We start from the raw sequence: 26,389 nt of genomic DNA, 5'->3' as shown, positions 1-26,389 counted from the left end.
TCTGGTCAAATATATAGAATTCATTGATGCAAACTCCCAAAGAAAACACAAACTTTAGATTGTCAGCATTCTTTATTTGTTTAACAGCCTATTACAAATGCATTCAACGTTACTCCATATTTGCTTAACAGTTTAGCACCATTGTCAGAAATGAAAAACACCAAAATAAATTCTTTCATTTTGTGCATCACCATCACTTTGAACATATACAAATTTAGTGATTCAGTAGTAAGAGTAAAAATAAATTACATAAAAGTTTCTACAATTTAAGAAAAATTCATTTTAACTTGGCGTGTGTGTGTTTGCACAGTACATACTGAATTAACAATAAACATCCTCGAGTTTGTTTTTATAAAAGTGACCTTGAATATTAAAATCATGCGGTGTGAAAAAAACTTTTCTGATGGTGTTAGGTAATGTGATCATTAAAAAAACTAGGCTAGATTAAATAAACAAACAAAAACAAACAAACCCCTTATTTGTCCATATACTCCAATGAAATTCATTGAGATGGTACGATGAAAAATTAAAGACAGCAGAAACATAGTGCATATCCAACAATAACAATCTAGCTAAGAAAACAATCTCACATCTGAATACTGTATCATTTTATACTGATATGTAGTCAATATGACCCCAGCTATATTTTACCAATATAGTACCAAAAAATATGCAAATAAATAATGTAATAAGAGATCTATCAAAGTGCTTACAATTTGAAAGGAACACTGAATGTTGTAAAATATGGTAAGCCTGCTTGAAATGATGTACTTGTGTATGCTCAACACATAGTCTCACTATATTTGCAATTCCACTTTGGCACAATATGCCACAAAGAACATATTAATTCAACTCATCCAAACTCATCTCTGTTTTATATGTGCTGTATCTATTCCACATCAAAATGAAGTTTCAATTCAAGTTGATTGAAAAATATATCTTAATGTTCAACTGTGTTTTTCCATATTTTAATATATAAGAAATGTCTCAGCAATTATGGCACATACACATTTGATGTTTGACAGATTTTTCACATATTTATATAGGATATAATAAATACCCAGAGAATGATGAGTGAACATATGGACCAGCATAAAGTCCAGCAGCTTGGTCGGATGGTAGCTGGACATACACAGTGTCTCCAGCTCGTAAGGGAAGCACTGCACTCCCTGATGCCTGATCCAGGTAACCTTTTTTGTATTCATCATACGTATACATAACTGGCTCAGTGTTCTTGTACAAGGCCACCCAAACGTTGCTTCCTTTACATTGAACATGGTAGGCAAAGTAGTAAATTCCAGGTATTTTGCAAGTGAAGATGCCTGTTTGAGGATTGTAATTATGGTTGCCATTATACAGAATCTTGCTGAAGACAACCGGTTGCCCAACTGAAGGGAATGGTGTTGTTAGTTGTGCAGTAAATGCAGGCATCTCTTGGCCATCCAAACCAATTATGGCTCCTCCAGGCTTTTCTTTCTTATAACCATCTAATCCAGGACCTTGGTCTGGGAGGATTTGCTCTTGACCAGGAGACTGAGCAGGGGGCCCAGGTGGGCCAGGTGGGCCAGGAGGACCAGGTATTCCAGGTTGACCAGGGAGCCCACCAGGTCCAGAAATACCAGAGGGACCTACTGGGCCGGGAAATCCTGGTTTTCCCTCACCCGGTGGTCCTGGTTTTCCTGGCAACCCACAATCCCCTTTTGGCCCTGGGAGACCAGGTGGGCCTAATGGTCCTGCTGGACCCATTAATCCTGGGATTCCCATGGGCCCTGGTTGACCTCTCTCACCTGGAAATCCAACTTCTCCTTTTGTGCCTGGCTTTCCATGGAGACCGGGTATGCCAGGTAGGCCTCTCTGTCCATTTTCACCTTTAGGTCCCATGGGGCCAGGTACGCCTCTAGGTCCTGGTTGAGCTATTTCACCTGGGAATCCTGGTTTTCCTGGAAGTCCTGGAGGTCCTGGTACACCATTTTGACCTATTGTTCCTTTAGGGCCTACTGCACCACCCTCTCCTTTTGGACCAGGGAAACCATTCCCTCCAGGAAGTCCAATTGGACCTGGAGCACCCGGAAGGCCATTTGGACCTGGTGGTCCCTTAAATCCAGGAAGTCCACCGTGACCCTTCTCACCTTTTAGACCTTGAGCCCCAGGCAAGCCACCATGCCCCTTTTCACCTTTAGGGCCAGGAAAACCAGGCTTTCCGAATCCAGGCTGTCCTGGACCCCCAGGTAAACCAGCGGGGCCTGGCCCACCTCTACCACCTGGTACACCTGGTTTCCCTGGGAAGCCATCTGACCCAGGCTTACCCAGACCTGTTAGTCCTGGTGGCCCAGTTTGTCCTCTTTCCCCTGGTAGTCCTGTCAGCCCTGGTTCTCCAGGTGCACCAGGTTTACCTGGCTCTCCAGGAGCCCCGGGCATTCCATTCTGTCCTGGCTTGCCAACTCCTGGTGGTCCTTGTTGTCCTGGTGACCCTGGAGGTCCAGAAGGTCCCCTTAAACCTGGCGGCCCTGGATGACCATTCCCATTGCTACCTTTTAGCCCTTGGAGGCCAGGGATCCCAGGGTGGCCTTTTTGTCCAGGTTCTCCACGGGGCCCAGGTTGTCCTGGAAGTCCTTGTCCCCCCGGTTTTGACACAGCTGGTAGGCCATGGGGCCCCGGAAAACCTGGAGGTCCTGGTAATCCTATTGATCCTTTACCACCAATTGGTCCCATCTCGCCCTTTGGTCCTGGTAAACCAAAACCTCCAGGTTTCCCTGGCAATCCTGACATTCCAGGCTTTCCAATCCCAGGGAATCCTGGTGGACCTTGGGGACCAGGTTTTCCAGCAGGTCCTGGCATACCATTGCCAGGAAGTCCTGGTGGACCTTGAGGCCCCGGTGGCCCGATTGGACCAGGCTCACCAGTGATACCTTTCTCTCCCCTTGGAATTGTTTCACCTGCATTAAATAAATCGTAACTGTTCAGTATCTAGTAAACTGGACAACACATGTTAATATCATAAATATTCAATAAATGAATGCATTCCTTAGCTGATACATTTCTCAGACTTTGTTTCAAGCAACTTTTTAAACCTACCTTTTCCTATATTGGGTTTACCCAGGTGCATGGGCATCTGTGGACGTTCTTTTCCCTTTCCATAATGTGGAAGCAAAGGCATCTCATTGCCATATGACAGTTGTGGCATTTCTTTTCCATAGTAATGGTGTTGGGGTATCCCCTCATTGCCATGTTGCATGAGAGGCAGTTGAGGCAGAGGCTGGTGCTGTTGCGGCAATGGCTGGTGCCTATAAAATGCCCCTGCATGGATATGATGTAGCAGACAAAGATGCTCCACTAGTACAATTAAGCGGGCAGAGAAGAGAGGCCCAGCCATGTTCTGTGGATTGGAGCAGAGAAGAAGTAGTTGGTGCTCAGAGAAATTATAAAACGCCTTCTTTGCACAAGCTTTCATTTTGTGAAGTGTAACATGCTGAATATGAAATCACATAATTTTTTTTTACTATCGACAGTACTAAAATATTTTCACACATTTATAATTTTTTTATACTATCACTCATACACGAAAATGACCCATCTTCCCTGTGCTACAGACATTTCTAGAATTTACTGACTGTGACAATTGGAAAAATAAAAAATACATCGTAATTAATAATATAAGCAAAAAATTACTTGAGTTAAAAATTTGTGCAACATTGAAGCAACATGAAAATAAATATTACCAAAATAATTATCATCACAGAATTTTACAAGAACTATAAAAATAAATGCGTAATCAATTCGCCCATTGCTAAAACATGGTTTTGAAATAGTTATGCCAATAATAAATGCATGTACATTTATGACAGAATTAGCATCATATCACTGTACCTGGATCAAGTACTCATAGAAAATAAATATAATATAAATATAAAAAAATAAAATCTCAAATATTTTAGTTAATACATAAATAGAAAACCATTATTAATGGATTATGAATTAAAATTATATTTAAAAATTAAATATTCTGTACAAATGTATGCATTAAAAAAGATTATTTGGAGTTACGGATCTTGAGACTTTTAAAAACATGACCATGACCAGTCAATAACTAAATTGAAAGGTAAATGAAAACCTGTACTGTCAGCATCATCATACACGGACAATCATGTCTTCTGGTATGTTTATTCTAAAGGCACAACGTTTTTTATACAGAAAATTGCATTTGAGATTTGAGAAATAGCGTATGTAAATATTAAAATGCATGCATTGAATTCTACAATTTTTTATAACATCCGTTCTCTTTATGATGCTGTCAGGGTATTTTATAGGTATCCTTGAATGTCATATGTGACCTGGAGTCATAGGAACGGTTATGATAATAATTTGTTACATTTATATCCTTTTATATATATATATATACATTTATATACATGGATGATGATGTTTGTGTGGTCTGATTTCTGTTTTCAGAAATGTTCTGAGTAGAACGAAGTATTTGTAATAATAACCATCTCACTGTATGTAGTCAACACATACAAATAATTAAAATAAATAACATTTATTTAAAAAGTTCATAGTATTTGCAGAGACTGTGCTTTTTAAGTCATGACAACTAGAGGGCAGTGCCTACCCACACACATGCTTATCAGGTATGTAAGATTGAGAGTCGTGTTTAGTTTCTTATCACACAATTTTATAGCTCTGTATAGACCTTTTCACATTTCCGTGATTCTCAGCAGCAGAACTCGTCATAGTTGGGGAAAGTTCTATATCGGTGAATGGGAGACTACCACAAACATATTTTGGGCATTCTCATTTGCTGAAGAAGCAAAAAAATAGTAGCGTTCTCACTACTTTTAACAAAATAAAAATAATAGTGAGAGTCTGAACGGGAGTCAAAACGCTGTAGGAAACACCCTCGCATTGGTGTTTTTTGTAATTAAATGCAAAGGTACAAACTATAGTGTGATAAACGTACATAATTAAAAAAAATGAAAATATAAAAGACTGGAAGATTTAAGATGCTGATAATGTTGGAAGGCATCATCACAGGTTTGTGAAAATGGTCCACTGCGTATACGAAGTATAAAAAAAAACACACAATTAGAGAAAGCAACAATGAAAAAATATTAAATCGATTTAAATTTGTTTAATTTAAACGTGACAATTATAAAAACAAATTAAATGTAGCAGAGCACTATCAAAAATCCCAAGAATCAACTGCCACAGCATCATTTCACATCATGTAATTGCACATCAATGGTACAATTGTGTAGTTTCAAGAAAAACTTGATCAGTTCCTTACTTCTGTGACTACTTCTTTCTGTTGTCTTGATATATGAAAGCCACGTCCTCTCGGTTCTGTCCTCTTTACTGTGACCGTGTGAAACAGTGATGAATGGTAAACCCAGCCTCTTACTTAGTTTCTTAGAGCGTTGATGCTTTAGCACCCAGCCGATAAACTGTGCTGAAAGCCCGACCTCAATGAGGCGGCATCCTCCTCCTATGATGGAAAAATCGTGAAAGCTTGAATTATTTTTACAGAATCGTTTTGATTGTAATACATGAAGACATATTGAGATCAGCTTGAGGCCGGGTTGTCGGATCCCTGATTCTCTTTCTTGAACGGCTGTAAAAGAGATCTTGCTTGAACTAGAAATTATAAAGGGAAGGGGCAATGCAACACTTCTTTCTTTAGTAGAACACAAAAGATATTTTAAGGAAGTCAATAGCGTTTAATGTTGTTTGATTGCCGACATTCTTCAAAATATCTTCGTTTGTGTGCTGCAGAAGAAAAACGTCTTACAGGTATGGAATGAAATTATAATATTTTTAGGTGAACTATCTTGTGAGATCTCATTCGTAGACAATATGTCTAATTTCTCTTAAGCCATGTCGGAGTTATTTTTGGTGACATAGAACATTTTCACACTCTTATAAGATACTCAACCTGCATAAAGCATCAAGGATATTGTGTTAAGGGGAGGTCACAGGGAAAACATGCCTCATAAAAACTGAAGGTTTGTCCAAACTGCAGAATGTAAACTAGCCCGGTGCAATTCTCCGTGCTTATTTACTGAATTCACAAAGCCAAAATAAGCTTCTCACTTTGTTCCCGTGAACTACATTAAACGTACAAGCATGCCAGTCACTGTAAAATCTAATTGTTGTCGTTACTTACAAATTATTTGTTAACTTTACTCAGTTGTCAAAATGTATACATTTTACTAGTTTATATTAAGTTACGATTACTTGCAGGGGAAATAAAACAATTTACTTTCGCCTTTAGTTTATTTTACTTAAATCAAGCAAGTAGCGGCAAGCGAAGCAATTACTTTACTACACCAGCAAAAGGCAGTGGAGAGCAGATCCTGCATGTGCGCCAAAAAGATTCCCAGCATGCTTAGCGCCAGACTGCATTAGGAGAGTACATTTTTAAAAATATGATTATTTTATTTGTTTTTAGTAAAGTTAAAGACTAGAAAGTGTTTAATGTTCACTTCCTTAGATATTTAGAAGAGTTTGACATATTTTTCAGTTTTGTGGTTACCACTGTTTAGAAGACATGTGCATGTGATTAGGGTCTGCGAAGCTCGTGTACGCAGATCAGTCTCCTCTTGCTCATTTTGTGTTGCACAAGTCAAGGTGTTTGATTTATGCATTTTTAGAAAAACATTTATGAGAAATAAAGAATTTAATTTAGTGAACTCCAATGATGGATAAAATAAATATTTAAACTGTAGTAAAATTTTATTTAGCTATAAAGTAATCAAGCTTTAGTATTGCAAACTCGGGTTTACAGTGCAATAAATCCAATGGAAGTTCTTAAGATGGTAATAATTTTAATTCTGAGTACTCCACACTATGTCAAGAGTACATCTGAACTAATTTTTTTAGTTACTTGAACTCAACAATACCATTTCACTTTACTTAGTTATTTTAAGGCAATCGGTTTGCAGGCTTTTTTAAGTAAGATCAACTAATTCGATTTTACAGTGTAGAAACTATAGTTTTCAGCGTTCAAGGCACAAAACCTTCACATCTCTTTAAAAGACAAGAAGTATGTTAACAGACAAGGGTCACAACCACAAAGACAAGCACGATGGAACAACAGCAACCCTACACGTCCACTGGAAAATGCAGGAACCAATGTTTCCCCCTGGTGTTTCTATGGATTTTGCCAAAATGTACAACCACAGCGCTTGTCTGCTTGGTTTAACGCCACAGCTCTGTTATCGCCTTGATTCTAAAATAATCAATTTTCCATTTCCAACTTCTCTGACTGCTTCCAGATGGTAAACTTCAATTCTCAATAAACAAATGAACTAGTTGGGTGTCCACCATGCAATTGATGCTGGGGTGGCATGAGAAGAAGATTGCTTAGTCTCGGATCGGGGCAAATTAATCACATTGTTTCAAAAGACTTACAGTGGAAAAAATGAAGAGATAGTTTTTCTGAATTTACTATTTATGTGTTTAGGTAAAATTATATTTGCATTTAATTCTGTGAACTACAAACAATCTTTATCTAAAATTTCAGGTACAAATGTTGTTTCTGTTTGCATTTATTTGCAGAAAAAGAAAACTGGAGAAACATGTAAAATTACAGAAATGATGCTCTGTATTTTATCAGCCCTCAAATACGCCAAAGAAAACAAGTTCAGATTCACTTTAAAGTAATACAACAGTAATATTTGTACAATGATTTAGGTAAAGTAAAAAAAAAATAGCACTGTTTTCTTGTGTCTTGTCATGTTGTCAGTCTTTCACATGACTGTTGGGTGACTTCATGTCACTCCTCAGGTTTGATTCTTTTGACATTAAACAGACACTGGACTGGAATGGACACAAAACATCTAGAAATGCTGATTAAATGATTTTTTTTAAAACGTGTCTGTAAGATTGTTATCGGGTTGTAAATGCACTAATTCAAGAAATATAAAAAAAAACATTAAAAAAACTACTTCATCCTATTAGGATCACAGGCCTGTCTGGTCTATGATAAAAACGCATCTAAAACATGTCATGTGACCCAATGTAGTGTGTAACATTGCAGGTAATTCTGTTTTTCTTTCCCTTGGCTATTTTCATTAAAAATTTGTGAAGATGGATTGGATGCAAATAAGGCTCAGGTTTTTATATCAAGATATGATTTTATAAAGTCTGAAAAACAGAATAAACAGTGAAAGATTATGTAATGAAAAAGCAAAAAGATCAGCACTGCGGCACAAAGCATTAAGTTTGTGGGCTACAGACGTAATCTATCTCTTACTGAAACACAGATGTCACAGTTATACCAAACTCCATTAAAAACAGAGGTCAGTCTGGGGTGTGTGTTCTTCTCTAAAAATGCTGAATTCACGATTCTGTGTGTTGAACCTGCTGTTTCAGCTTTTGGTTAATTTGAAGAACTTTACTGTGTTTTACAATCTGCAAACCGGTGATAATGAGGTGCTGACAGTAAACAGCAGCAGATGCCAAAATACAGAGGCACGTGGACACGGACACATGATTCCATGTTCCCACCCTACCAGCAATTACACAACTTTCCCCCAAACTCAGAAATAACATTCAAGTTTAAGAGTGAAGGCTGAAAGTGAGACATTTCTCCTATGAAATAGACACACAAATATGTTAACCTATTTAAATGGACGGATCCAATAACACATATTTCTAGTGTGTCATGTGCAGCAAATTATTCTGTAAATTAAGAGTACGGTTTGTTTGGATTTAATAAAAAATCACGTTTTTTTATTATGTTATCATGTCTTTCTTGTGTTTTCTTGTGTTAGTTAGCAGTATTTCTTGAGTTATTATGGCTTAAATCCAAACAAACCAACTGCAGCTTGATTGATATCAATTGGAATGAACAATAAAAAAGATTTATTATCACATCTTCAAATATAACTGACCAACCATAATCTCATAAGAGAAACATTGATTTATTTTGATCAAAAATTACATGTTTAAAAAAAAACATTATTAGCCTTGGACGAGATATTTTTTGTCCGATTTGATTAAAGGGATATTGAACCCAAAAATGAAAATTCTGTCATCATTTACTTACTCTCTTATTATCTCAAACCTGTATACATTTCTTTGTTCTGCTAATCACAAACAACAAAACTTGCCAGAATGTCAATAACCAAGCAGATCTCATCCCCCATTGACTACCACAATATTTTTATTCCCTCCTATGGCAGTAAATGGGGATGGGATCTGTTTGGTTACTTACATTCTTCCAAATATCTTCTTTTGTGTTTAGCAGAATAAAATACATTTATACAGGTTTGGAACAACCTGAGGGTGAGTAAATGAGGACAGAATTTCCTTTTTTTAGGTCAACAATCCCTTTAGCACATCTAGCAAATCAGTCCCAAAGATTAGTGAGGGACTGTTAACCCATACACAAACACTAAATGGATATACTTGACCCGATATTGGACATCCTATTTGCAACAGGACAATAAAATCAAACATGGTAAACCCTTTATTTTAAAAATCACAATGACCTTATAAAGACAAAGGAATGTTTGGGAATGATGTGGGGGATGATATATTTATATGTATTTTATAATCCTGTATACAGTGAGATGGAGCAGTTATGCCTCAGGACAGAGGAATGTAGAATCAGCTGACAAAACTGACCGTGAGCCAGAACAGCCCGAGACAGTAAAACATATTCTCTCTCTCTCTCTCTCTCTCTCTCTCTCTCTCTCTCTCTCTCTCTCTCAGACAGAGAGGAAGACTTTTTTCATGTTAGCATATGTTTTTCTCCATGAGGAAAATTAGGTTTTGGGCAGCATTTAAACCATGAGAGACTTTATCCATCTGGTTGTCGAAGAAAAAAACAACAGTTATAAATAAATCATTCATTTCACCATTTAAAAGGTCATTGCTAAACTTTAAAGAACTAATATCATTCTGCATTTGGCTGTACAAGCAATTGCATTCATTTAGCAGATCCAATGTGACACTGAGGAAAGCAATAATTGATCTTTATTCAAAGAGTTAAAAAAAATAGAGACAATAGTTATTTTCAGTATTAATATGAAACAATAGTGCTACCCTGTTTAAACTGTAATTCAATAATTCAAGCTTACACAAAACAGAGTTAAAACCTCTAAATTATTTTGAAGAGCACACACACGTGTGCAAAAATATAACACCATATAAAAACTATTTTAGGTCAAGTCTATGGTACATCTTCACTTTTATGCATCATCTCAATATTCATACTTTATCAGGACTATTGACCTTAAATGACCCATACATCTTTTTATCTTTTGTTCAAGCTGGACACTGATGCTGGTGATTTACAGCACTACAGACATGTGCCAGGGTCAGAGGTGTGCTGGTGTATTTGTGAGTGTATGTGTCAGATTCCAAGCTAACAGTCTCCCACGTGTTCAGAGGCGAGGGGCTTTCAGCCTTCAAACCAATTCCCCGCTCCAATTCCAAGCATTCCTCTTCCATTCACTGCTTTTTGTGCCGAGATCAACTCGGCTTGACCTGGAAAGTGAGATGAGACACAACTGAGCCTAAATTAGAAGGGCAATGACTGGAGATTGTACATCCCCGACATTTTCGTATCTCATCATCATGTGCATCATTTTATTTTAAAGTGATAAGGACGATGCTGAAATTACATCACAACTGTAAGGAGCTCATGAATAATTGGTCTTAAATATTTCGCCGGATCATCTGTTGATTTAAGACTATTTGATGTTTTGATCTTTTGTGTTTTCTCATACTGAGATGTAAAACATATAAGTTTTAAGAAATGATTAAAAGAACAATATCAATAGCACATTGAGTGGCTATTCAAAAATAGATTTCTTTACACACAGAAAAGTTCTTTCCATCCACACGGAGACGCATTTAGCTGTATAAGTAAAGATTTTGTATCATGTCGCCGTTTCTTAAACGGGTAATGAAAGGTTGTGTCATACATTTACGTAGTATTTCTGTGCTCGATACACTCCTCCCCCAGCAATCGTACAGGTTTCGGAAATATTCAGATTTTTTTGTAAACTGTTTTGTAACAATTTTTCTTAGTCCCTTATTAGAAAATTCTACCAGGAAAAGCACAAGGCACGCCCACGCGGCAGCATGCAGAGCAGAAGGAGCATGCGCTTACGTCACTTTTACTTGTGTGCAGGCGAGAGAGAGAGAGCATACGTTAGGGAAGTTTAGGTGTTTGTTTGACGAATGCAAAAATTGCATTTGGGTGATGAATGTTATATAAAATTTGAATATAACGCTGGATTTGGAGATCGTTTTAAACTGATAAATGGAGCCGCTAAAAGATGCCAGACATGAACCGCATGCGGTGAGTGAAACTGATGACATTTTTGTGTTGACAATCTGCTTTAGTTCAACCTACCCCTCCACCCCAGCACGTGCCGTATGATTTCGGAAATAATAACACTGCTGTATCAATCTTTTATAAATGTGATCAAACTAAATACTATTTGAAGATACGACGTATGCAATACTACTCTATAGGTACTCAAGATTATATGATATATATCAGATAATATGAGATTGACAGAAACCCCATGTGTTTGGGCCGCTTTGAGCACAGATCCGACGTTTTGGGAGCCTGAAACCGCTATTTTTTAACCGTGTCCCAGAGTGGATGAATCTCAAAACACCACCCTTGCGTTTTTCTGTGTACAGCCGATCTGTATATTTTCTAAAACAATTATGTCATCACCCCATTACATAAAGTTTATGCGCATGCTCCAAATAATTTCGTCCGTTTGTACTTCGTCCGACTTGTACTCAAACCATGTTGCTTAACTGATCCCATTCCGAATGTCAAACAACATCAAGAAAATGATGAATCTGCTTTTGAGTCAAATAAATAATGAATAAGTACATTTATTAAGCATTTATAACATGTTAGTTAAAAATGGCTCACTATTTGCATAACTGCTTTATAATGAATTTGTAAATGACATATTAATCATTAATGAACACATTAACAAATGCTTTGTCAAGGGAACCTTAATGTAAAGTGATACCAAAAGATCGAATAGCAAAAGCTTTGGCTTCGTGTGGATGTTGATTTTTTCCTCAGCATTAAATGAACCCAGAAAATGTTCATATTTGACCCAACAATATGTTAAACAACCGAGCTTTGGTTAATTTACAATCCAATCATTGTGTTTGTCTCTTTTCGACCCAACGCTGGCTTGAAAATAACCTGGAGTGCAATAACCCACACAAAAGTAACAGGTTGGATATTCGCCATTATGACAACCACACAACTAAACATTCAAAATAAGAAATTCCAACGAAAGACTATCACTCCTAAATAACACGAACGAAATGAAACTTTTGCTCCGACATCTGATGTTGCTTCCGTTGTATCATCCTTTTGGTATTTTGGATTTGTTTTTCCACCAACCTCTTGCATTACGGGATTGCTTTTTTCACTAAGGATACAGCCTTAGAATTTGGCCAAAATAAAGTACCTTAGAAGGCCAACCTTTTGGAAAAGCTTAAGCATTGGAAGAGTGCCTATGATGCCTCAGCATTTCTGCCTACGGAGGCAGCTAACTAAGTTCTCGACGATCAAACTCTTTCCTGTTTTTCTTTTCGTCCGTGACAAGCAAAACTGGTCTTTTCCAGTCATCCTGGTGAAAGCCCATAATAAATGAATATATTTGCGATTAGCCCTGAGCTTTGTCAGCTTCGCAAATATCTGGCATTTTGGAAATCAAACGGGGGCGCTCAGCCAAACCTCTCTTTAAACAGAGGACCCTTGGCCCGCTGCATTTTGGTGTTCTCGTCTCAGAACGATGCTGATTTGACATGAGAAACTGCTGCAAGAGAAGACCAGTAATTCTATAGTCTACGATGGAGAAGATTTGTACTGTACACCGTTTTTGGCGCTCAGGACAGAGGTCAGGACAATAGCTGCATTCATGCATCCAAACTACGGCATTAAAACGTATAATCCATAATTTTTTCAAATCTTGTCCCTCACAAATTCTGCTGAATGAAGCAGCCCAATCCACCATAAACCTTACAAAATCTTGAGCAAGCCTTGCCTCTCTTTTGTGTGATCTGTTCCTGTTTGTGAGAGAGCATATGTCTTCCATTTAGATAAAATTGGCTGAGTTATAAAACATTGATCTGTTAATAGAGGAAAAACTGAAGAAGCATAAATCTGCTTAGGAAACTTCTGAACGATAAGACAGCAAAGTTCACAAAGTTCATCACAGCATCAACATAAGCAGCTGGATCAGTCTTCTAATCAACTTCATGTTGGGTGGAAAGAAGAAATTCGTCGTACCTGAAAGGCTCAAAAGGGCACAAACAGATTTCTGCAATGGAAAATTCCCCTTGCTGCATACATGCCAACACAAAATTGTTGATGTTTAAATCACTTTTTTTCGCTTTACAAAGAATCCACCACCAAACCATTTGGAGCGATCACAATTAGAATTTGATTTCTTTATTCTTTATCAAATAAAGCAAATATGTTCTTGAGCAAGTACATAAACCTGACCATTCAAATGGTCTCATTGCTACACGATGAAAGGCTTATAATAATGATTTATAAGTTGAATCGTTGGGTGTGATTTTGCAGGAAATGTCACTTTGACAACATTTGATATATGTACATAAAATGACCTGCAATTTTATGTTTCAAACAGAGATGGCGATAGAGAGGCCAAAATTACACTTATTAGGAATGATGACCATTCTACAGATGTAGGTCAATAGAAGATTTTAACTAATCAAATAAGACCAAAAATAGATACTACACCTAAGATTTCTTTTTTTTTATGGAAACAAAACAAAATTATGTATAACGAAAAAAGCAAATACCAAACAAATAAGAGAGAGTCAAACAAATAACAGTATGATTTATAGATATAGACGAAGTCACAAATGAAATTGCAGCCACAATGTCATCTGTCTGGAGATATCAGACCCAGTGTAAACAAAAACATGGGGATCTTGATAAAAAATCAAAACAACCAAATCCATCTGAAGCAGAGATGGAAGAGAAGAGATAAAGCAGGAGTAAAAAAGAAAGAGGATCCAAACACCCAGGCTTTGACTGAATGCCCTCAAGAATGGATCTTTTGAACCTTAGAGACATAACAGTCAGCACTGGTCGTACAGCTGCCCTCCGGCCCTCAATAATGCCCCGTGTTACGAAATCAAAGTAAATATGATTCTGGAAGCATACAAACCCCTTGAGCAGAGCTCGGTAAAGACTTGCGCACAACAGCAGGTGGTATAGGGCAGGAAATGAGTTTGCTCGAATCTGGTGTCTGATTCGAGATTTCTCTATAATCCAAAATCAAAGTCAAATGTTGTGTGAAGAATCTGACAGCCAGTAGGGTTTACTATTATATATTCTTAACACATATTTAACTTTTTATTATCCTATGAAGAAATTTCTTAAATAAACAGTAATATTAGAAAACAAGGTCCCACTTTTGTCTTAATTCTTTGATTAATTTCAATAACATTTGTAGTTATTTGTGCTTAGAAATATTAATATGTAATGCGTTGAAGTGCAATGCTTTATACGATTTATATACATATAAATCTCCACAACTTCTCCATTATGTAAGGTTAAAATGTGCAAAAAAGCTTCTATGTGTATGTTCATTTGTGTGTTTTGTATATGTATATATATATATATATATATATACATTATATATTTTACAATAATATATTTACATTACATATTATATCTATATTACATTGAGAAATATATAAAGAGAAAACTCAAATGTCAAGTGAATGTTCTACGGCAGAGCATTACTATAAAAATATATATTTATTCCATTACTTTTTAATATTTGATTCATTTCCATAACATTTTCCATAAACCTAAAATACAATCTACACAAATTCAAGATTACGAACGACACATAAAACGGCATATTCAACCATCAATCCAGCAAGCAGTCAATAATTCATGCACAGCTAACATTTTCATTTTGCTCATACATTTTTCTTTCCAACCCATTCAAAATTGCATTGCATGTTACAAATTGCATTTATATTTTCAGCTGCAAACAACCACTGCTGGATCAATATTCACAGATATTCAAATAGCCAAACAGGTTTCGGACTCATGCATTAAATATGTACAGCACTTACCTCTCTTTCTCTTTTCTCGCACTCTCTCCTTTACAAGGTCTCCCCGCCTTCTGTTTATCTCTCAGAGTGAAAAGCAAAAGGATGAGTATTTAGAAGTCAGAGAAGAGTAGTTAAAGGCTTAAGGCAACATGCTTTCCACTTTTATGTACAACTAGGAGGGGCAACGTTTTCAAAGGAGGTGGGCAGTGAGAAGGCGAGCGAGAGAGAGGGAGGGAGAGAGAGAGATGATCAAATAGTCCTCCACCCAGGGCGTCGATCCAGTAGCTATTAAATTTAGTTAGGATTGTTTATACTGCATTTGATGCTTTAAATGTATGTTACGAATTCATTCCAAGTAAAATACTTCACATTTTTGGGAGAAAAACTGATGAGTAATGTCTTAAAGCGACAGTCCACCAAAAAATGTCAATTTTGTCATAATTGACTTACCTTCGGGTTGTTCCGAACCTGTATACATGTCTTTGTTCTGTTATACACAAAGGAAGGCATTTGGAAGAATGTCAATAACCAAACAGCTCTTTGACTGCCATAGTATTAATCTTCCCTACCATGGCAGTAAATGTTGCTGACATTCTTCCAAATATCTTCCTTTGTGTTCAGCAGAACAAAGAATTTTCAAATGGTTTGGAACGAACTGAGGGTGAGTAAATAAAGACCGAATTTTCATGTTTGGTTGAACTATCGCTTTAACTAGAGAGAATGTAATTGCCACAATATGCTGACAATATATTCTCTCCTTATTTTGTGTTCTGCAAAAGAAAGTCCTACAGGTTTAGAAGGACAAGAGGGTGAATAAATTATAGAGTTTTCATTTTTAGGTGAAGTATCACTTTTAATGTGTATAGGGTGACAAGCGTTATGTGAGCTTTACATTTAATGTGTTTGATCTAAAGCCACACAAAGCTGGTCCAGAAAATGTGTTATTAAAGTTCTGTTTCCAGTGATGAAACGGCTTTAAGACTGGCAGTTCAATCCGGTGACTCATGTTAACAGGTGGACATAAACCTCAGCTTGTTCCTGATGTTGGATGAGTCAACCTCTGCTGTGAAGGCTTTGGACTGTTCTTGCGATACGACGGAAAACGTGAACCTTCAAGAGGCCGGGAACAAATTGCGGGGCGAGATTTCTTGACATTGGTTCAAAAACAACTTCGAAATATTTGACCGAGATGAAGTTTATTTACTTGTAGTTGCAGACGGGTGAATGAGCGTATTACGCTGCGATTGATTCTGCTCTTTGTTTCTTTTTTTCCGTCCTTAAATCCAGAAACAAGAGAACAGTGTTTTCAAACACCAAACCATGTGTTTCCCAAAAGCTGGGTGGCCAAAAATCATCCTTTTGGCAAAACAAAGTGCCAGATTTGAGAGAAAACAATATTCCCTTTAAGGAGCTTGTGCTATTGTATTTTGGAATGTTGCCTTGTATGGCCGGATATTATTTGGAGATACCATACGCTTCTAAAAACACTCAGATTTTAATCATATCTATTTAATAATAGCTAAACAGTTCGCAGTTCATGCGTGAATACACAAGCGAACAAGTTAGGAATCATTCTTATGTGCTGAAAGTATTTTGAAATGATGGTAGTTCACATTCTCAAAAGTCACTGTTTATTCACTGTTTCAACAAGGCTTACAAGTAAATACAAGAATGTGGGCTCTCTCGAGTCAATGTGTTGGATTTAAATGTTAAGATGCTGAGACGAACCAAGGCTGTGTTTAATAAAGACGTCATTTTGCGTGAGTCAAGAGGTGTCCGTACATACAAGGATTTGAAGCGAGAAAGCAACGAATTGTGAGACGACGAAACCGTAATTATGAGTGCAAAGGACTGTTGGAACACAGCCAAAAAAATATTTCTAAGTATTTTTGCACAAAATCTTAAATCAAGATACATTACCTTGAGAAGATAAATGACACGATTTTTTGTCTGGATTTGTGACCCCGGACCACAAAACCAGTCTTAAGTAGCACGTGAACATTTTTAGTAAAAGACAAAAAACATTGTATGGGTCAAAATTATAGATTTTTCTTAATGCCCCAAATCATTAGGATATTAAGTTATGATCATGTTCCATGGAGATATTTAGTAAATGTCCTACCTTAAATATATAAAAACATTATTTTGGGGAGTGGTCGGCCTGCCACTGTGCCTATGATTAACAACTTCAAAGGTTTTTTTTTTTATTTAAACGTTTGTATCCCAGCCAGTCCTATTCTAACAAATCATACATCAATAGAAAGCATATGTATTCAGCTTTCAGATTATGTAACAATCCAAATTTCCAAAAATTGACCCATAAGACTGGTTTTGTTGTCCAGGGTCACATTTTTAAAACTAACTTTTTTTAACATTAGTTCAGTTTGAGCTTCAGACAAGCAAAATAAAGTAGAAAATTCTGTCACCATTTACTCACCCAGCACTGGCACCTATTCACTTCAATTGCATGGACACAAAACCAATGCGAGTGAATGGGTGCCAGTTAGCAACATTCTTCATAATATCTTCTTTTGTGTTCTGCGGAAGGAAGTCACACAGGTTTGAAACTAGGTTGAATACGTGATGATAGAATATTTATTTTTGGCTGAACTATCACTGTTAGTTACAACTACAATGTAAAATTTTGTTCATTTTGTGTTTTGCGAATAAGTAGCGGGGCAATAAATGCATCGTTTTTTATCATTTCGCAGTTTTCTAAATGTGAAATGCCACAGTACATGCAAGAGTATTTACCAGATGCTCTTATTTAAATCAACTTAGAGCGCAAAAGTTTCATTGGACATGAAAATGATGATGGGAATTGTTTGCGCCAAACTCAACCAGCCATAAAGTCCTGATTCTAAAATCTATAAGCAGAAAATCAACAATGATCTATATCTTAAAATATACATGGACAAAAAAACATTAATAAAGACATACACATCAAACTTAGCACGTCTTGTGGTAAGCCAAACTTTGAAGTTATCGTTGTGTCATGTACAGTCTGCAGCCCCCTGCTGTCAACAAATAATAATGCATCTTAACCATTTGGCTGAATTGTAGGCAACGTTCAGTTTGCCTATGAGAAACTTTTATAAACTGAGAGACACAAATTAGTCATATTTCCTAAACAAAGTAAGTTAGTGCAAACACACTATGCTGTTTACACAAATATGTGGTGTAAAATAATAGAAATTGTCTCATAAAACTGTGAAAAGTGCTTGACTCTGTCAGCAGTGCGGCTGTGGAAATAACTGAGATCATTTCCTAGTTCAGTTTTTTGCAATATTTACTTCCTCAATGCAAACAGACACCTGAAGAAAGTCCATAAAACAAGCTCAGACAAAAACATAATAACACTCTCAACTGGACTGTTAGAGAAATATTGAAGCATTTTTCTAAGCCAGAAAATGTCTGCAAGGTATTTTCAAAATAGCCAATGAGAGTCAGTTGTTAAAAACTCGGAGAGGTAAACAGACATCTGTAAATGAACAAACTCAACAGAAAACATCTGTTAACAACAGCACATTTGTCCTCAGAGTTGCTTTCTCTTAAAGGGACACTTCACTCACATAATAAATTCCGTCATCATTCATTCAAAACTCTTTTTTCGGCGGAACAAGAAATATGTCTCAGTGGTTTTGTGTCCACACAACGAAAGTCAAAGAAGGCCAAAAACGCTTTGGGTTCTGCAGAATTAAAGGAGTAGTTCACCTTCAAAATAAATGTTCATGATAATTTACTCATCCCCTCGTCTTTCAAGATGTTTTTGTATTTGTTTCTTTAGTCGAAAAGAAATGAAGGTTTTTGATGAGAACATTCCAGGATTTTTCTCCATATAGTGGACTTCAAAAGGTTGAAGGTCAAAATGACAGTTTCAGTGCAGCTTCAAAGGACTTTAAACAATACCAGACGATGAATAAAGGTGTTATCTAGCCAAACGATTGGTCATTTTGTGGCAACAATTTCTTTGATCAAATTGAATCAGAATCACCAAAGACAATGTGTTTTATATCCTGAATAATGGATGTGACAAATAATATTCACATCACTTTGTGTTTGTTTACATTCAGTGATTATTAAGTAATCAAGTTCTTACATACCAACATGTATAACGTCATACTCTGAAATCAACTTGAAGTGTTATTTCTACTTAATGAAAACAAGCCTATGTCTCTCTGGTTTCGTTGGTTGCCAACTGTGACCACCTGAAAAGTGACCAAAACCCAATTTAAACCATCAAACAGACCATCCTGACAAACATTGCTAGGCTGAGAAACCAGTTAACCACCTTTGGCTGGATTAAGCTGTTTTTTAAAGGAAAGTAGTGGTTCTCCCAGCTGGCGAGAGGAAGTCTATTTTGATGGGGTTTTTAATATGACTTTCCAAAAGTGTCACCCCTCAAAAATGTATAATTCTGCAACCACCGTTTACTTTCAAGAACTGGTCAGGTCGCCAGCTTAGACCAGCTTACCCGTTTGAACCAGCGAAAGACATGTTTAAACCTGATGATAACAAGTTTGAACCAGCAAATGACCAGTCTAAACCACCTAACAACCTGTTTGTAAATGACCCATTTGAACCAGCTAATGTAGGCTGACCATAGGCTATGTGCTAGTTTTCCCGGACACATCCTGGCCAGCATTTCGGGTACGAAACGGCATACGTCCTCAAGGTTTATTTTTTCAGGTTTTATTTCAGAGACGCAAGCACCTTTTGAATAGACGAAACTACAAGGTTATACTAGGGAAAGACCTGTTTGAACCAGCTACTGTAGGGCAACCAAACATAAAAATAATGTCTGGACACGTCCTGGCCAAGAGGTCGCATTTGTCCACCGCATATGTCATCGAGGTTTATTATTTCAGGCTTTATAACCGCAAAGCAACCATTATATAGCTAATGACCAGTTTAAATCACCTAATAACCTCTATAACCAGCCAATGACCCGTTTGAACTGGCTAATGACCTGTTTTAACCAGTTAATGACAAATCTGGATTAACGAATGGCCGGTTTAAATCATCCAACGATCATCTTGGATGTAGATGAGCAATAACCAGCTTTTACTGGATTCCAATTGGGATATGGTTTCATTTAACCATATTTCATATTTAATGGCTGAACATGCTCAAAATAACACTAGAAAAAACAAAAAGAATACCAAAGTGGCTCAAATGAAAAAATGAGAAAAGGTGGTAAAAAACAGATCTCGCTTTGTGAATGCGAGAAACATATTTAAACGAAACGCAACAAAGAGAAGCTTTCATGCAGGTTTCTGTAAATAGCCTGAGTCTGCGATTCTCCAAAGGCTCATATTAGTTTAGCGGTGTATGCTATCACAGCCGACTTCTGGTTTATGTCCCAGCTGAGTAGAAATCATGTGGAACATATTTCGGGGGTAATTTTAAGTTGAAAGGATGTGTCTGTCATCAGCCTCTTAAACGCAGCTCATGTTATACACTCATGATGTCACTGTACCTCAATGACGCCTTTAAGAACCAGACCGTGGACTACTGCACAAACACCAAAACTAGATGACATCATTACTCTTTGACTTGTGGACATTGAAACGCAACATTTGATGGTAGCTACATTTAAAACACATGTTTATGTATGTAAGCAATCTGTATATTATTGGTTTGAACTAGACATGATGCGTCACTACTGTTTGGCACGCATTGCCTAAACTGAGACTCACATTCATACTTTGTGGCTTTATGAACCAGATTTTGTTTAGAACTCATTTTGCAGTAAATGTTTCATCAATTGAGGTAGCTCATTTAGATTTATGCTAAATTTATATTCATCCAAACACTGCCAACATGAATAATCAATGCCAAAATGACACTGGTTATTTTGTTATATTTGTTTATTTCGTACAAAATAAACGAAATTTCGTACAAAAAGCTCCACAGAGAGCAACGTCACAGGTTGATGCTTTATTCTAGGGGACTGTTTGGAGGACCTCTCGTCTGATGTAATGCTACAAGCACCCAAAAACACGACGAGCAAACCTCCTCTTCTTCTTCTTCACCCTGGGAAATGATTCATCAGAGAAGATTGGACAGAAATGTTTTATCTCCCTTATGATGTCTATAAAGCAGTTCTGTATGTAGGCCTCCTGAGATCCAGTTTGTAGAGCAGACAAAGCATTCTTGGAGTGTAAAGAGAGACAATAAACCAAAAGGGGAGCTATGGACAAGACTGTCTATTATGGAGGAGAACCAGGGTTGGTGTGGGTTGGGGTTGGGTTGGGGTTCGTCTAAGACCACCCAGTCATTGATTCGTTGATTTAAAATCACTTGCTTTCATTACAACTTTTATCTGAGGTTTTTCAATTTAAATAAAACTTCCTTAAACCGCCGGTAAAACAAGAAGATTTTTCGCCAAACTCTACGTTTTTTCCTTGGAAAAATTATAAAGGGGTTTGAAATATTTTTTCACCCAAAAATCTAAATTATTTCATGATAAATTCATCCTCATGTCTTTTCAAAGATGCATGACTTTCTTTCATCTGCAGAACACAAAAGAAGATACTCTAAGGAATGCTGGTAACCAATCATCATTGGACCCCATTGACATCCATAGTGTGGACACAAAACCACTGAGACATCTTAAATATCTTTTTTAATTGTGCTCCACTTACGAAAGAGTATATGGATTTTGAACCACATGAGAGTGAATAAATTATAACAGAATTTATTTTTTGGGTTAACCATTTACATAAAGCAGCAACTTTTGCCTCTATATCGCCATCTCTGTTTAAAACATAAAACTGCAGGTTACGATTGTACTTCTCTTTATGAGGATTCAAGTCAAATAACTTCAAACTGATGACATTTTCCATACAATAATGTTCCCATTATCACATAATAAGCATACAATTGTGCATAAGGTAAAAAGACCAGTTCTTATGTGTCTCAAAACTAGATTTTTGATGTTTGCAACTTAAAACGCTCAAACTATTCTACACTTCAACATTACAATATCTAGAGAGGAATGTTGCCTGTAGCCGATACATTTTATTATGACACGATATAATATGGGATGATCTCCAGAGGCCTTTAGCAACAAATTAAATTTAGACTTTGTCACACTACAAAATATTTCCACAGAATGACATTGAGGGCTCCAAGTGTGAAATGAAGTAAAATGACTTTTCAGTCTCTCCAGCTGTGAATAAAGACCTGTCTGAGTAAAGTCATTTATAGGTTATATAAATCAGTAGTTCACACATTCTGAAAACGTCCGAATGTTCCCTTCCAGACATTAACGTGTCGGCGTCAGGCCATGTTTTCGGGAAAACGAGTCTAACTGCTGTCACAACATCCTTATTTATTTTCCGTCTACCGGTCGGTTTTTGGTAGCATACTGACGTTTCTCTCCGGCCTCTGAATCCGTAAACATAATAAATGTTTTCACCGTGGTGCATTTATACTCAGCTCATGAGCCAGTGAACGTGGTAATGGACGTGAAGTGTTTGAAAACAGAACAAGATCACTGTGTTGAATTTGACTACCTCCGCCGAGGTGGAGCAGGTCAGGACCAGTTGCAGGAAAATAAAACTCAGCATTTGAAAGCAAAGACATTATTACTGTCCGCATATCGTTTACGGAGCCCCGCCCACTGAAGACACAGTGTCACATACATTAAAGTGAAAATAGGGATAGTTCGCCCAAAACTGATTTTTTTGTCATTTATTCACCCTCAAGTCATTTCAATGTTCTTCTGCGGAACAAAAAAAGATATTTCGAGGTATGTTTGTAACCTAACAACATTGAACCCATTGGCATCCAAGTATGGACGCAAAACCACATTTCTGAAAATATCTTCTTTTGTGTTCCACTAAAGAAAGAGTCAAATACAGGTTTTGAATGACATGAGGGTGAATAAATAATGACAGAATTTTGACTTTTGGGTGAACTGATACTGACACAAGCCACATACTATTTAACACAAAAGTACATTTAGTATTAGGAGTAAAACACTACAGAGGTTGTATTATCTTGGTTGTGAGCGCTCTTATACTGTAAGAGCATGTGTCATATCCTGTTTATTTACAACATGCAAAGTATTATAATAACAAAACAAAACAAACTCAGGACCAATTTTCCCGTCAGACATGCTTGAAGGGCTTTTGTCAGTATGTAATTGCGGACCGTTCCCCTCCGCTGACATCCAAAGTGTAGTGCTCTGTTTGTACTTCAAAACAGGAAATACTTTGGAAAACTAGCCATTACATGTAACGTAAGAGTCATAGAGGAGGTTCTCAATGAGCCATTATAAAGTTGACCTGTACATGGGCAGCTGCCTTCTGATGGAGCATGTGAACTGAAATGGAACCTTGTAAGTGACTAATTTGGAATAATCTACGTAGTCAACAAGTGTTTCGTACAAATAGTCTCAAGTGCACTGGAGACTCCACTTACTATTGATTTGAATATAGAGTTTTATGCTTAGTTGATCCGAACAATGTAGATCACACAAATATCGAGGTCATTAATAGACCAAACTGTTTAGATTGATATTATTTAGAATTGAAATGCATTGTGGGATTGCCTTACAGGATTAGTTCAATATATCTTTCATATTCAATTCAATTATTTCTATAGGAATTTTGCATTGATGCAAAGCTTTGCGTCACTAGTTACTGTAGTACATTATGGCAACAAATGAAATTATAATAATGAAAATAAAATATCTGATCTAAAAATCTGATTATGAAAGATAAAGGAGACATTTACATAGTATTATAATACATCAAACGAAATTTAACAGAGGTTTCAGAAGTTAGTTATTGTCATTGTCTATAGTACTAGACAGCAAATGTTTAAAAAAAAGGAATATGATCTTTACACAAACCAAACATTGCGCTTCACATTTATAAACCATCCGGAGTTTTAAGGATTACTTTCATGATGGATGGATGTGCTTTTTGGACCTTCAAAACGTTTAACCATATTCAATGGCATTACAAAGACAATAATAGTCAAGACATAATTAAATGACGAAGCCGGCACTATGTTTGATTTTTTTGGCAGTGGGGCGCCAGAAAATGAAAATACTGTAAAATAAAATAAAAAATGTAAAAGCTTTTTCTATAATTTGCGGTTTTAATACCGTATTTTCAAAAATGCATGAATACAGAAAAATAGTGTAAAATTACAGTGATATTATGGATTCTGTCTGTTTGTATTGTTCGTGGGGTTTTTTGTAGACCATGTGTGTCCATACACAATTTTATAATGATGATAAATAAAAAGAAATCAAACTGTTCATAAAATATTATTGTATATTCTAAATATTTACACTCATAATATAAAATACAGCATAAGAGATTTATCTTCACTTGATTGTTTTTACTATACATAAAAATGTTGCACATTTTTTCTATACATCTTCTGCATACTTTAAGAGATGCTAGAGGAAAGTCATGTCATAATACTGAATTACTCTATCAGACAAGCTACAGATCATTCTGTAGAATTTCCACCTTCCCCAAAACTCGCCCACAGTATAAAAGTCCGCATATTGGTAGTTTATTCAATCACAAACTTCAACTTTGCGAAACGGAAGAAGTTTTCATTCACGAAAAAACATTCGCAGTTGCTTTATAGCGCCTGCGGGCTCTTCAAATCACAACGTCGAATGTTAAAACCAGACGGGAGCAGCAGGAGTGCACGCTAATGTCAGCCATAGTGGATGAAGGTGACAAGAAATGAAAAATGAGCTGGAATACGGCGTCCTAAATCCAGCAACTCTTCGAGGTGAACTTGTGATGAGTCTATTACCGAAATGCACTCCCCTCCGGACCATTAAATTTCAGACCGAGTGGCAGTTTAATGGAAGAAAGTCAACACGGGGGCTGACGAGAGTGGATCGAACGCAGGTCAGCTGACAGGAGAACACGAGAAAGGGATATGGGTGCACGCAAAGGTTCAGACTGATGGTTGGACGTGCTTGTTGAAATCTATTTTGATTGAATTTGAGGGTTAAGCTCTTAAGCGCTTTGTGCAGTGTATAAAAACAACATCTGTTAATACACTCAGAAGCTCTCTTAAGCAGGAAGGAAGTGATGGAGTTTATTTTTTAAAGGCATCTCAACAAAGTACAACCATATTTTATTAAACGCTGAAGATATTGGAGACACTGAGGAGATTGGTGATCCATCAAAATGCCCCTGGGCCTGTCCATGTGTTCACCACCTATCTGCTGTCCTGGCTCAATGACTGGCACTCACACATAATAGTATTAAGAACTTAATAATTATAAGACATCTTAAGTCCTCATCGCTTTAAGCACGATGTGTGTATTTATGACTACACACATCAAATTGAAATTAATTTATTAATTTTCGAAAATGAAAATTAGAGGGACGTTGGTGCCAAGTCTTAAGAAAATGTATGTTTTATTTGATATTGTAAAGACAGAAGCCTGAGTCTATTTTGGCACAATGACGCAAATGAAACAAGCAAATGTAGACGCTTCAAAAAAACGCGCACATGTTTTTGAAGCGTGTCTGATTATTGTTATTATTAAAATCTGAATAATTGGATTTGACAAAGATTAAATACAGAGAAGCTCTGACTAACCGTTCTTGAGAACTGTCTCAGAAAAACTTCAGATCCAGTTGTACTCTTAGGAAATAACTTGTGCCTAATATCATGGGAACATTGCTGCCATGCGAAAATTACAGCCAGACTACCTTGGCATCTGTTTTTCTCTATTAAATGTCTCTTATTTGTTTGGCTCGCACATGCAGCTGGTATCTTGTTTCATTGTGGTCTGGAAGCAGTGGCAGCGTGGGGTTATTTTGACCGGAGTCTCTTGTTTGCTTAAATCAAATGGATATTCGGAGGTGTTTGGTGCGGAGCCCCATGAAGTCACTGTCTGCTCATTTGTCTGGCCAAATCCCCTGCAGTCGTTTTAACTAACAGCATCGTACAGACGGTCACATATAAAGAGCGTTCATCTCCTGTGCTTTACTCCAAAGTATTTCCCCATGGAAATGGTCCAAGAGACGCAATATAAACTAGATTGTTGGTTTTGTGAATTCCTTTTTTTGGTTTCGTGAATTCCATTTTGTGAGGTCAAAATGCATGGGCAAATATGGAAACCTGTAGGGAGGAGATAAGAAATGTATTTAGTATGTTTTATCGATTTGAAAAGCGAAAGGAGCACGTGTTGAAAGTCTGGTTGTTGGGTTTTGTGTGGTGTTTGGCTTCACAAACTGGAGTTTGTTGTGACTTGGAATTTTTGAGAAGTGCAGTATTCTTCCAACAAACCCTGATG

At 36.9% G+C, this 26,389-nt stretch overlaps 1 protein-coding gene across 2 annotated transcripts; it reads right to left on the bottom strand.

The window, feature by feature from the left end:
- Nucleotides 1-90: 90 nt before the first annotated feature.
- col8a1b (collagen, type VIII, alpha 1b) lies at nucleotides 91-15,245 on the bottom strand. 2 transcript variants are annotated; one of them, XM_056758982.1, is made up of 4 exons: nucleotides 15,118-15,217; nucleotides 5,285-5,482; nucleotides 3,076-3,376; nucleotides 91-2,936 (listed from the first exon to the last, which is right to left on the bottom strand). In XM_056758982.1, exons 3-4 carry the CDS (start codon nucleotides 3,371-3,373, stop codon nucleotides 1,039-1,041), a joined length of 2,196 nt encoding a protein of 731 aa, XP_056614960.1. In that variant the 5' UTR covers nucleotides 3,374-3,376; nucleotides 5,285-5,482; nucleotides 15,118-15,217; the 3' UTR covers nucleotides 91-1,038. The 2 variants fall into 2 exon arrangements, with proteins under 2 accessions (XP_056614960.1, XP_056614961.1); XM_056758983.1 differs by lacking the exon at nucleotides 5,285-5,482 and having other exon boundaries at nucleotides 15,118-15,245.
- Between the last annotated feature and the right edge of the window lie 11,144 nt (nucleotides 15,246-26,389).

Source organism: Triplophysa dalaica, chromosome 10 (assembly GCF_015846415.1).
Source record: "Triplophysa dalaica isolate WHDGS20190420 chromosome 10, ASM1584641v1, whole genome shotgun sequence".
In the NCBI taxonomy this organism is placed as follows: Eukaryota; Metazoa; Chordata; class Actinopteri; order Cypriniformes; family Nemacheilidae; genus Triplophysa; species Triplophysa dalaica.
This window is presented reverse-complemented; position numbering and strand designations above follow the sequence as displayed.